Source organism: Mirounga leonina, unplaced genomic scaffold, assembly GCF_011800145.1.
Source record: "Mirounga leonina isolate KUSES-001 unplaced genomic scaffold, KU_Mleo_1.0 Mir_94, whole genome shotgun sequence".
NCBI classification, from domain to species: domain Eukaryota; kingdom Metazoa; phylum Chordata; class Mammalia; order Carnivora; family Phocidae; genus Mirounga; species Mirounga leonina.
This window is the reverse complement of record NW_023270855.1, coordinates 39,841,974-39,855,448: the sequence shown is the minus strand read 5'-3', so window position 1 is coordinate 39,855,448 and position 13,475 is coordinate 39,841,974. Positions and strand designations below refer to the sequence as shown.

At 37.2% G+C, this 13,475-nt stretch overlaps 1 protein-coding gene and 1 pseudogene across 1 annotated transcript in view; one reads left to right on the top strand and one right to left on the bottom strand.

Annotated features, from left to right (window-relative positions):
* DOCK3 (dedicator of cytokinesis 3) overlaps nucleotides 1–13,475 on the top strand; it is a 477,354-nt gene that overhangs the window by 104,254 nt on the left and 359,625 nt on the right. The window contains exon 3 of the mRNA XM_034997521.1: nucleotides 12,699–12,754. Coding sequence (XP_034853412.1) covers nucleotides 12,699–12,754 — 56 coding nt within the window. The remainder of the gene's footprint in view (nucleotides 1–12,698; nucleotides 12,755–13,475) is intronic.
* On the bottom strand, nucleotides 409–987 carry LOC118005384 (annotated as a pseudogene).

The window sequence follows — 13,475 nt, the reverse complement described above, 5'->3', positions numbered from 1 at the left end:
TTATTTCTGTGAGTTTCACTTCAATATATTCTGTTGTTTAGTGCATATAGATTTATGATTGCTATGTTTTCTTGGTGGTTGACTTTGTGTCATTATATAATGTCACTTTTTGTATCTGATAATTTTCTTTGTTCTGGAGTCTTCTTTATCTAATACTAACTCTTACTTTCTTTCCATTAATTTTTGCATAACCTGTTTTTTCATGCTTTGACTTCTTTTTTTGTCTATGTCGTTATTTTTGTAATAAGTTTTTTTTTCCCCAAACAAAACAAAATTTTATTTACAATTGAAAACTTAAATGGAAAATCTTGGGTTCTTAATCTATGACATTTCCAAGGTCTCTTGATCAAAAAGGGCCACAGCAGGCAGGGGAGCAAACACAGGGGCCAATCCGGATTATCTTACTCAAGAGCGTCACCCAGAGCAAGGGAAGGCCTGATCAGTCTTGCCCTGGACTATATTTCCCCACGCTGTGAGATCACCACAGGCAGCTTGGGCTTACTTTTGGGGCCTGTGGGAACATTCTCAATCTTTTGCATCACTAGAAGTCCATCAGTGATTTTTCGAAACACTAAGTGCTTCCCATCAGCCAAAAACATTTAGAATAGGTGATGAAGAACTGGCAGCCATTTGTACTGGGACCACTGTTTGCCATGGAAAGCAGGCCTGGAGCTGAGTGTCTAAGTTTAAAATTTTCATCTGCAAATGGCCCCCATTAAATACTGGCAACTCCAGTACCATCTCCATTAACAAAATCCCCACCCTGGATGATGAAATCCTTTATGACCCTGTGGAAGGTGCTCCCTTTGTATCCTATCAGAACCCCATCTTTTCTGAATTCTCCAGCGCAGAACTGCCTAAAATTCTCTGCCTCTTAGGCACAACATATGCATAGAGCTCGGTCTTCATGCGGCCCACTTCCTGGCCACCAATGCTGACATCAAAGAACACCATGGGATTGACAGGGCTTGAATTTGCCACTGCCATGGCTCCGACCCGGAAGCAGAAGCTGTATTTTTTTTTTTTTTAAAGAATTTATTTATTTGAGAGAGAGTGTGAATGCAGAAGGGAGGGGCAGAGGGAGAGAGAGAGAGAGAATCTCAAGCAGACTCCCTGCTAAGCGTGGAGCTTGACACTAAGATCATGACCTGAGCCAAATTAAGAATCGGACACTTAACCATCTGAGCCATCCAGGTACCCCTCCATGTTGACTTTTAGTATATTCATACATTACCGCTATCCAATTCCAAAATCTTTTCATCACCCCAAACATGAAACCTTATACCTATTCTCCTGTCCCCCAGCCCTTGACAACTACTGTCTGTGTGGATTTGCCTATTCTGGATATTTCATATAAGTGAAATCACATAATATGTGACCTTTTGTGACTGTCTTCTTTTACTCAGTATAATGTTTTCAAGATTCATTATTGATGTGGCATGTATCAGTACTTAACTGCTTTTCTGGCTGAATAACATCCCACTGTATAGACATATCACGGTATGTTTGTCCACTTATCAGTTGATGGAGACTTGAGTTTTTTCCACCTTTGGCCATTGTGAGTAGTGATGCTGGTTCTCTCTGATTTTAGTGAAAAATTCACTGTCATTTAAATATTTTTTTTTCACTAGAGGTAAGGTATTGTTTTCTCTTGCTACGCTACTTTTAAGATTTTTTTTTTTTTTGCCTCTAGTATTTAGAAATGTAACTGTGTTGTGTTTTTATACATGTTTCTTTTGGATTATCCTGTTTGGGGTTTGCTCAGCTTCTTCAGCATGTTGGCTTGTCTTTTGCCAAATTTGGGAAGTTTTTTGTCATTTTAAAAATTTTATTTATTATTTATTTATTTGACAGAGAGAGACACAGCGAGGGAAGGAACACAAGCAGGGGGAGTGGGAGAGGGAGAAGCAGGCTTCCCGTGGAGCAGGGAGCCTGATGCGGGGCTTGATCCCAGGACCCTGAGATCATGACCTGAGCCGAAGGCAGTCGCTTAACCAACTGAGCCACCCAGGCGCCCTCATTTTTTTAATTTTAAATTTTATTAGACTTTATTTTTTAGAACACTTTTAGGTTTACAGAAGAGTTGTACAAAAAGTAGAAGGAGCCTCTCCCAGTTTCTTCTCCTATTCACATTCTACATTAGTGTGGTTATGTTTGTTATATTTGGTGAACCAGTATTTATGTACTATTAATATTATTTATAGTTTACATTAGGGTACACTCTTTGTGTTGTATAGTTTTATGGTTTTGACAAATGCGTAACATTATGTATCTATCACTGCAGTGTCATAAGAATAATTTGATTGCCCTAAAAATACCCCATTCTCCACCTATTTATTCCTTTCCTCATTCTCTTAGAGTCTTGGCAACCACTGATCTTTTTACTGCCTCTTAAAGAATGCCATTTAGTTGGGATCATATAGATTGTAGCCTTTTCAGATTGGCTTCTTTCACTCAGCAACATGCAGTTAAGATTCCTCCATGTCTTTTCGTGGCTTGATAGCTCATTTCTTTTTTTTTTTTTAAGATTTTATTTTTTTAAAAGTATTTCTGTACCCATGTGGAGCTTGAACCCACAGCCCTGAGATCAAGAGTCGCACACTCTACCGAGGGAGCCAGCCAGGCACCCTGGCAGCTCATTTCTTTGTATTGCTGAATAATATTCCATTATCTGGATGGACTATAGGTTGTTTATTCATTCATCTACTGAGGGACATCTTGGTTGCTTCCAAGTTTTGACATTTACAAATAAAGCAATTATAAAAACATTTGTGTGCAGGTTTTTGTGTGGACATAAGTTTTCAGCTCACTTGGTAATTACCAAGGAGTGCAATTGCTAGGTTGTATGGTAAGAGTATGTTAGTTTTATTAGAAACTGCCAGACTCTCTTCCAATGTGGCTGTACCATTTTGCATTCTCACCAGCAATGGATGAGAGTTCCGTTGCTCCATATTCTCACTAGGATTTATCCTATTCATGTACATTCTAAGCCTTGCCCTTGCGTTTTTCTTCTCTCCTCCCAGGACTTGATGTCAAGAATGTTAGATATTTTGTTGTTGTTGCCATAGTCATATAGGCCCCTGAGTCTCTCTTCATTTTTTTTCAGTCTATTTTCTCTTTATTGTTTAGTCTCTCAACACTTCTGACATAAAAAATGTGGAGTTTTCCACACCAACAACCGATTCTACAACTGTCTGAATACCCACTGTTAGACCTCCCATGTTAAGGGCTCAGTCCCACAAGACCACCTTCACTTCAGATGCCAATCTCAAGTCCTGGACTTCTTATACTTCTGATCAACCAGTTATAAATTGAGGGTTTCCATGTCCCCTTCTCATGTTTGATAATTTGCTAGAACAGCTCACAGAACTCAGGAAAACAACTTAAATTACCATTTTCAGTTTATCATAAAGGATCCAACTTAGGAACGGCCAAATAGAAAAGATGCTTAGGGCAAGGTATATGGACCAGGACATGGAGCCTCTATGCCCCTTTTTGGCATTTCAGCCTCACACAGCAACTTCGTGTTCATTACCCTGGAAGCTCTCCAAACCCCATTTGTTTTTATGGGAGTTACATTATGAAGGCATGATTTATTAAATCATTGGCCCTTGGTGATTAACTCATTCTCTAGCCCTTCTCCCCTCCCTGGGGTTGGAGAGTGGAGCTGAAATTTCCAACCCTCTAATCACATGGTTCCCCTGGCATCTCCCATTCTGAAGCTGTCTGGGGGCCCACCAGGGGTCAATTCATTAGCATAAACCCCAGTACAGTTGAAAGTGGCTTATCATGAATAATAAAGTTGATGCTTTTCCTATTCTTCTTATCCAGAAATCCCAAGAGTTTTAGAAACTCTTGTGTCAGGGATTTGGGGATGAAGAAATATGTATTATTGTATCACAATATCAGTCAGTGTTTGTCATTTTAAATTTTTCTGATTTATGGCTCACTGCTTCTTTCCTCTGTCCCCTCCATTCTACTGTTAACCCCATCCAGCATCTTCTGTTTCTTTGTTGAAATATTTTGTTTCTTTGCTGAGACTGTCTTCTTTTTCTTGTTTCACACATATTTGTAATTACCCACTGAAACGTTTTTATGATGGCTCCTTTAAAATATGTCAGATAATTCTAACATCTTTATTTTCTTGGTGTTGGCATGTATTGTTTTTTTTTTTCCCATTCAATTTAAGATCTTCCTGGTTCTTGGTATGACAAGACCTGGACCTTTGGGTATTATGTTACGAGATACTACTTTTATTTAAACCTTTTGTTTTATCTGGCTTTTGTGACAGTGCTACTGTAGGGGAAGGACAGGATTTGCCTCATTAGTGCCAAGTGGGGGTTGAGGTCCATGTTTCCCACTCAGCCTCTGTTGACACTGAATGGTGCAGGCTCCTTGTTACTGTTGAATAGGTGTAGGAATTCTAGCTTTCTAGTAGTCTTCCACTGATTATTCATTGGCTGGAAAGCATTGTAGAGCCTTCTGCTGTTCCCCATGTGGCCTCTGATACCACCAGGAGGAGGGTGGTGGCCTTGTTACTGCTGAACAGTGGTGAAAGCCCCCACTCTCTCTTAGGCCTCTTCGGACACCATAGGGGAGTGATGGAGTCATCTCATTAATGCTGGTTAGGGGTAGAAGTTCAGGTAGTCTCCACTGCTACTCAGTGGTGGTGGTTTGTTATTGCCCACTTGGGTAGAAAGTCTTGACTCCCAAGTAGGCCTTTTCAGCCACTATACCAGTGCAAGGTTTGAATGTGTTAGTTATAGTCCAGTGAAGATGAAAGTCCAATCTGTCCAGTTAGCCTTGCTTGTGTGGGTGAGAGTTGGGCCATAGCTTTTTTTCTTTCTTTCTTTTTTGGTCATGTTTGGAAGCAATATATTGGTTATTACTAAGGTGTTTTCTTTGTTGACAGGCTGACTCTTTCCTGGTTCTTAAGCTAGAGAGAACAGTCTTTTTTGTCTGTGCCTGTTGGTATTTCTTGGTTTCTAGCCTTTTCAGCTTCAAATAGCAGATGTGTATAAGGTAAAAGAAAGTCTAGGGAATTCACCACTGTGTTCTTTCTTGCATCTCAGGGTCCCTAGTTGGTCTGCCTTTTTCTCTCTACCTTTCAGAATTTTCCTATTTTTTAAAAAATATTTATTTCTAGAGTTTTTTTATATATGATGATATATCTATGCTTTATGTATGATGATGTATGTGTGAAATATATATACATATATTTGTGTATATATTACATATATGTCCACAGTTTTTCATTGTACTTAGCAGAAGGAATAGTGAAAAGTATGTCTCATTCATCTTCCTGGAAGCATATGCTAATCCTATGCCTTTTTAACTCTTTGCTATTCTTCCTTTATAGATAATGGGTTGTCTTCATTTAGTTTTGATTGCATGCAGTTGTGTGTTTTATTCTATTTTAAGTCCATATTTTCCTGTATTAGGATTCCCCATTGGCATAGGTTATCTTTTATTATGGGCGAATATATAAAATGTGTTACTGGTATACTTGATGTCAGCATCATGGTGCCATAAGATGTCCCTAGTTTTTGTTCTCACTTTCAAAAACAAATATTCTGTATCCATCCACAAACAAAAGTGTTTTGGGGGACCTGTAGCATTCTGCATACAACAAGGGTCCCAGGAGAAGTCTCACTTACCTGTGCATTGGGTAATAGGCAGACAGATCTCAGTCCCAGCTGTGTACCCTGAAGTGACCCTTTTGTCATTTTGGAGCTTCTGAAGACAATCATACTTGGATGAGAGAACCTTTGTGGATGTCTAGGTTTCTATAGGTGAAGACCCAGCAGTTTGTTGGAGCAGAAAGTAAGAGTTTGGATACATTGGAGTGGGTAATAGGAAAAATTTCACTTTACCTGCATCAACTTTACCACAGGGTAGCATAGACAAAGGCCAGAGGAAATCTTTTTAGGCCCATGATTTCTCCTGTGAGGGCAAGAGAGAGCATGTGAGTGAGCATCCAGCTTCTCCAGCTCTGCAGATGCCCAGAGAGTCTCATTTCTGTCTTGTCCTCTCCAGAGTACTAAATTGGGAGTTCCATGACTGAGAGGTAGAAAGAGTTTGGCAAAATGGCACATAGGATTTTTTGGTGGCATTAAAGAGACACAGAACCTACTATACAGCAGACTCTATCAAGAAGCCCACCCATTAACTGCTGGGAAAGCCCCACCCATGGATCCCCCCACTGGCCTATCAGCATCCAGTTTTGTGTGCCTCACACTACCCCCTATCCCCCATGCTGTAGCTGGCTCACTGTGCATACCCATTAAGGTGGTGGCAAGAGCAAGCTTTGGAAGACTGTTCATGAATACACATGGAAAGCAGGCAGAATCTGCAGTGCAGAGACCACAAACGAGTTATAGTGCCACCTTTGGGAAGACAAAAGAGAGGCTGTCAGCACTAGCCTGGTGCATTGTAGAATCAATAGAAGGCATTCATGCTGAAGAATTCTGCCACAAAAGTGAGCAAGAAGCATGGAGCAGGTTCATGGAAGGTTGAGAAATTTGCAGAATCTCTAAGAGGAACATGGAAGGTATTTCTACCTTGATGGCAATTAGTAAAGACTGGAGGAGGTGACTGCTACTTCAAATGTGAAGACCATAACACAAGACTCCATGAAACATGAAAAACCAAGGAAGCTAATTGAATTTAAATAAAAAAAGAAAAGAAAAAGAAAAACCAGGAAAACATATGACACCAAAGGACCACAATAATCTTCCACTAACTGAATCCAAAGACATGGAGATCTACAATTTATCTGATAAAGAATTCAAAAAAGCTGTTTTAAGGAAATTTAATGAGCTAAAAAGAAAACACTGAAATACAGTTCAGTGAAATTGGGAAAACAGTACATTAACAATATAAAAAATTTATCACAGTGTTAGGAATAATGAAAAGGACCAAACAGAAATTCTGGAGTTGAAGAATTCAATGAATGAAATGGGGAAAAAATGCAGTAGAGCACATCAACAATAGGCTTAATCAAGCAGAAGAAAGAATCAGTGAAATTAAAGACAGGAACTTTGAAATTTTACAGTCAGAGGAAACCTGACTGGAAAAGAAGAAAAAAATGAGGAAGAGTGAAGAAAGCCTTCATGATAGGTGGACCAATTTGTGAATCATTGGCGTTCTAAAAGGAGAAGATGGGGAAAAGGGGGCAGGAAGCCTATTTAAAGAAATAATGGCTAAGAACTTTCCAAATCTAGGGAGAAATTTGGACATCTAAGTTCATAGTGTTCATAGGTCACCAGCCAAACTGAACATGAAGAAATCCCTTCAAGACACATTATAATAAAATTGTCAAAGTCACAGACAAGGAAAGATTTTAAAAGCAAGAGAAACAAAGTTTGTAACTTATAAGGTAACCCCCTCCCCCATTAGACTATCAGTGTATTTCTCAGCAAAAATATTACAGGCCATAAAAGAGTAGGATAATATATTCCAAGTGGTGAAAGGAAAAAAAAAAACCTGCCAACCAAGAATACTTTACCTAGCAGAGCTGTTCTTCAGAAATGAAGGAGGGATATAAACTTTCCCAGCTAAATAAAAGCTGAGGGAATTTACCTCTAGACCTGCCTTACAAAATGCTAAAAGGAGTTCTTCAAGCTGAAATGAAAGGACACTAATTAGGAACATGAAAATATAAAACATACTGATAAAGGTAATTGTATAGTCAGATTTAGTATACTCTAATACTATAATATGATGGTATATTAACTCTAGTATTAAAAGATGAAAGTATTAAAAATAGCTATAATAATTTTAAAATATAAAATATAAATACGGGTAAATTGTGACATCAAAAACAAAGCAGGGGAGAATAAAAGGGTAGAGTTTTTGTATGTGATTAAAGTTAAGTTGTTATCAGTATAAAATAGACTGTTAGAAGATGTGTTACATAAAACCATGGTAACCACAAAGCAAAAATCTACAGCAGAAATATGGAAGATGAAAGATATCGGAATCAAAGCATACCACTGGAAAATCATCAGTTCACAAAGGAAGGCAGCAAGAGATGAAAGGAACAAGGCAAGTATAAAAGAACTGGAAACAATAAGATAGCATTAGTAAGTCTTTACCTATCAGTCATTACTTTAAATGTAAATGGATTGAATTTTCTAATCAACAGGCCTAATGTGGCTGGATTGATTAAAAAATAAGGCTCAACTATTTTCATGCCACCTATAAGAGACTTACTCCAGCTTTAAGGGTACATGTAGGTTGAAAGTAAAGGGATAGAAAAAAATATTTCATGCAAGTGGAAACCAAAGGAGAGCACAGGTAGCTATACTTACACTGGGTAAAATAGGCTTTAAGACAAAAACTATAACTAGAGATGAAGAAGGTCATTTATATAATGATAAAGGGATCAACCCATCCAGAAGATCTAACAGTCATTCATAAAGGTGCATCAGAAACTGATATATTAATATATAATAGATATATTAAACACAGGTTTGAAGGGAGAATTAGATAATACAATAGTAGTGGGAGACTTCAGTAGATAGATTATCTGGAGAGAAAATCAACAAAGAAACATTGGACTTGAACTGTACTTTAGACCAAATGAACCTCACAGACATAGACAGAACATTTTTATCTGGAGAGAAAATTAACAAAGAAGCACTGGACTTGAACTGTACTTTAGACCAAATGAACCTCACAGACATAGAACATTTTATCCACCAGCAGCAGGATATACATTCTTCTCAACTGAAGATGGAACATTCTTCAGAATAGATCCTATGACAGGTCACATAGCAAGGCTTAGCAAATTTAAGAAGATTGAAATTATACCATGTAGAAATCAATAATAGAAGAAAACTGGAAAATTCACAAATATGTGCAAATTAAACAACACAGTTCTGAACAACCAGTGAGTCAAAAAAAATCACAAAGGAAATAAAAAAATACTTTGACACAAATTAAAATGGAAACGGCATATTATGGGATACTGGAAAAGCACTTTTAAGAGGGAATTTTATAGTAATACATGCCTACAATATGAAAAAAGTAAGATGTCAAATAAACAACCTAACTTTACATCTCAAGGAACTAGAAAAAGAAGAAAAAAATGTGCTCAAATTTAGCAGAAGGAAATAACGAAGATCAGAGTGGAAAAAGTGAAATAGAGACCAGAAAACTATAAGAAGATAACGAAACTGAAAACTGTTTTTTTTCCCTAAAGATAAACAAAATTGACAAACCCTTAGCTAGATGAAAGGAAAAAAAGGAAAGACTCAAATAAAATGAGACATGAAATAGGAAACATTAAAAATGATATCACAGAAATAGAAAGGATTATAAGATAATGCTATGAACAATTAATGCCAACAAATTGGATAACCTGGGGGAAATGTATGAATTCCTAGAAATGTATAACCTACCAAGGATAAATCAGGAAGAAATAAAATGTTAATTATCCAAATAGTGAGTAAGGAGATGGCATGAGCAACCAAAATCTTCTAACAAAGAAAAGTCCAGGACCTGATGACTTCACTGGTGAATTCTACCAAACTTTAAAAAGTCAGTACCACAGCAACTTCTTTCAGGATACATCTCCAAAAGCTAGTGAAACAAAATGAACTTTTGGGACTTCATCAAGATAAAAAGCTTCTGCACAGCAAAGGAAACAGTCAACAAAACAAAGAGGCAACCCACAGAATGGGAGAAGATATTTGCAAATGACACTACAGATAAAGGGCTGGTATCCAAGATCTATAAAGAACTTCTCAAACTCAACACCCAAAAAACCAAATAATCAAGTCAAAAAATGGGCAGAAGATATGAAAAGACACTTCTCTGAAGAAGACATACAAATGGCTAACAGGACAAATGAAAAAATGTTCATCATCATTAGCCATCAGGGAAATTCAAATCAAAACCACATTGAGATACCACCTTACACCAGTTAAAATGGCATAAATTGACAAGGCAAGAAACAACAAATGTTGGAGAGGTTGTGGAGAAAGGGGAACCCTCTTACACTGTTGGTGGAAATGCAAGTTTGTACAGCCACTTTGGAAAACAGTGTGGAGGTGCCTCAAAAAATTAAAAAGAGAGCTACCCTATTACCCAGCAATTGCACTACTGGGTATTTACCCCAAGGACACAGATGTAGTGAAAAGAAGGGCCATATGCACCCCAATGTTCATAGCAGCAATGTCCGCAGTAGCCAAACTGTGGAAAGAGCCGACATGCCCTTCAACAGATGAATGGATAAAGGAGATGTGGTCCATATATACAATGGAATATTACTCAGCCATCAGAAAGGATGAATACCCAGCTTTTACATCAACATGGATGGGACTGGAGGATATTATGCTAAGTGAAATAAGTCACGCAGAGAAAGTCAATTATCATATGGTTTCACTTATTTGTGGAACATAAGGAATAGCATGGAGGACATTAGGAGAAGGAAGGGAAAAATGAAGGGGGGGAAATTGGAGAGATGAACCATGAGAGACTATGGACTCTGAGAAACAAACTGAGGGTTTTAGAGGGGAGGGGGATCAGGGGAAGGGTTAGGTCGGTGATGGGTATTAAGGAGGGCACGTACTGCATGGAGCACTGGGTGTTATACGAAAACAATGAATCGTGGATCACCACATCAAAAACTAATGATGTATTGTATGGTGACTAACATAACATAAAATAAAATTTAAAAAAAAGTCAATACCAGTTCTCAAACTCTTCCAGAAAATTGAAGAGGAGGGAACACTTCCAGACTCATTTAATGAGGCCGGTAATACCCTGATACCCAAGCCAGATAAGGACACTAAAGGAAAAGAAAACCAAAGGCAATATCCCTGATGAATACAGATGTAAAAATTCTCAACAAAATATTAGCAACCCAAATTTAGCAGCACTTTTAAAGGATCATATGCCATGATCAAGGGATGAAAGGATGGTTCAACATTATCAAACTAATAAATTTAATACACCTCATTGCAAAAATCATATAATCATTTCAGTAGATGCAGAAAAAGCATTTGGCAAAATGCAACATCCTTTCATGAATAAAACTTAGCAAATAGGGTTTAGAAGTAACATACCTCAACATAATAAAGGCCATGATATGACAAGCCCACTGCTAACATCATACTCAATGGTAAATGGCTGAAAGCTTTTTCTCTAAGATGAGCAGCAAGACAAGGGTGCTCACTCTCACCACTTCTATTAAACAGAATACTGGAAGTCCTAGCCAGAACAAGCAGGTAAGAAAAGGAAACAAAAGGTATCCAAATAAGAAAGGAAGAAGTAAAATTGTATGTGCTTGGAGATGGTATGATATATGTAGAAAATCCTAAAGACTCCACCAAAAAACTGTTAAAACTAATGAAAAATTCAGTAAAGTTGCAGGATACAAAATTAACACGAAGAATTTAGTTGTGTTTCTGTTCACTAACAGTGAAATATCTGAAAAAAGAAAGGCAACAGTCTATTCATATTCAAAATAGCATTGAAAACAAGCAGAAACTTAGGAATCAACTTAAGCAAGGAGGTAAAAAGATCTGTACACTGAAAACTATAAAATGCATTACTGTAATCCAGCTGCTGATGGTCTTGTCTGGTATAGATTTATTATTAGCAGTGTGGAGGCCAGAGAGTATAAAAAAAATTTAGGCCATTTGTGCTTTATTTGAAGGGAGTCTCAAAACATCAGGAAAAGGAATGAAGCACTGATTGGAAAACTTAATTGTTTTTAAAAACAATTCATTTTTTATCCCTTAGGAATCGAAATCAAATTATGGCAAATATCAAAATGGAAACTCTAATGAAAGAGTAAAAGAAGAAATGTTTATAGAAACTTCCAAATTGATTCATTCTTGTGAATATAAATGTGAGCCAGAGTCTGAGAATTGTTTCTCCAGCTCAGAGCTGGATAACATAGGTGATATTAGCTGGTTAGGTGATATTGTTGGTTTTATAGATACATGCCAAGCTCTGTACATAAGTCTATATCCTGAGAGTGATTAGATGGAATATTTCCAATCTGTAACTTAAAAAATCTTTTTTTTTTTTTTTAAGATTTTTATTTATTTGCGAGAGAGAGAATGAGAGACAGAGAGCATGAGAGGGAGGAGGGTCAGAGGGAGAAGCAGACTCCCTGCCGAGCAGGGAGCCCAATGCGGGACTCGATCCCGGGACTCCAGGATCATGACCTGAGCCGAAGGCAGTCGCTTAACCAGCTGAGCCACCCAGGCGCCCCACTTAAAAAATCTTTTTGATAGTTGCTTAAGATCACAGTTTTCCCCTGAGGATAGACTCTGAGTGCAAATAACAATGAAATTCCTATCTAATGTATATAGTTTGTGCAACTTTGCATTCTTAATATGCAAAGTGGTTGCTACATTAAGATATCAACTGTATTGGTTTTTTTTAAGATTTTATTTATTTGAGAGAGAGAGAGAGAGCATAAGCAGGGGAGTGGCAGGCAGAGGGTGAGGGAGAAACAGGCTTCCTGCTCAGCAGGGAGCCAGATGTGGGGCTCTATCCAGGACCGGGGGTCATGACCTGAGCCGAAGGCAGACACTTAACCGACTGAGCCACCCAGGTGCCCCTATCTACTGTATTGTTGATAGAGTATTTCCATCCTGAAATCTGGCTTCTATTTTAGTATATATTAGATGTTAATCACAAATTTCCTTTTCTAATGGGAAATCTTTTCTCTTTTACAGGGGATCTTTCCTGCAAATTACATTCACTTGAAAAAGGCAATTGTCAGTAATAGGGGGTGAGTAGTTGGTCTTACTAAATTTATTTATAGTTTTTATAGGTTACAGAGGAAGGCTTTTTTCTTTTTGGCTTGTACTATAAAATATGCTATTAATATGTTTTCCTGCCAAAAATAAATTTGCTTTATCAATTTATCATATATATAATTCTGAGGATACAACTATTTCTTAAAATACTGACAACTTTAATCTGTTTTCTTGTATACTGGAAAGGTAACATGGTTTGAATTTTATAAAAACAATTATGCATGCAGCATGTTTTTTACAATTATTTACATTTTGAGAACAGTTTCTGATAGGATAACAAGTGCAATCTCTGATAGAAAAGAGACAAGATGTAAATATATCAAAATGTTAACATTTGTTATTTTTGCATATTCAGATTATGAGTGATTTTTAGAAATTCTTTACTGTCATGCCCTAATTTTAAAAGTAATAAATATGTATTATTATAAAATTGTGATTTTATTTTTCAAAATTTATCATTTTAAAATATAAAATTTAAGATACTATATGATAGATTTGGGTACTAGAAATAATGTTTTTGAGCAGAGGTTGAGAAAGCATCAGAGTTTCGTTGGGGTTGAGTCAGGAAAAGAGAAACTTATGAGTCACTTTATAAGCTAGAATTTAATGTAGGGAATTGTTTACACATATTTGGAAAAATGAAAGAAAAAAAGAGGATATACCAATATAACCCAAAATAATAACTGCAGAAAG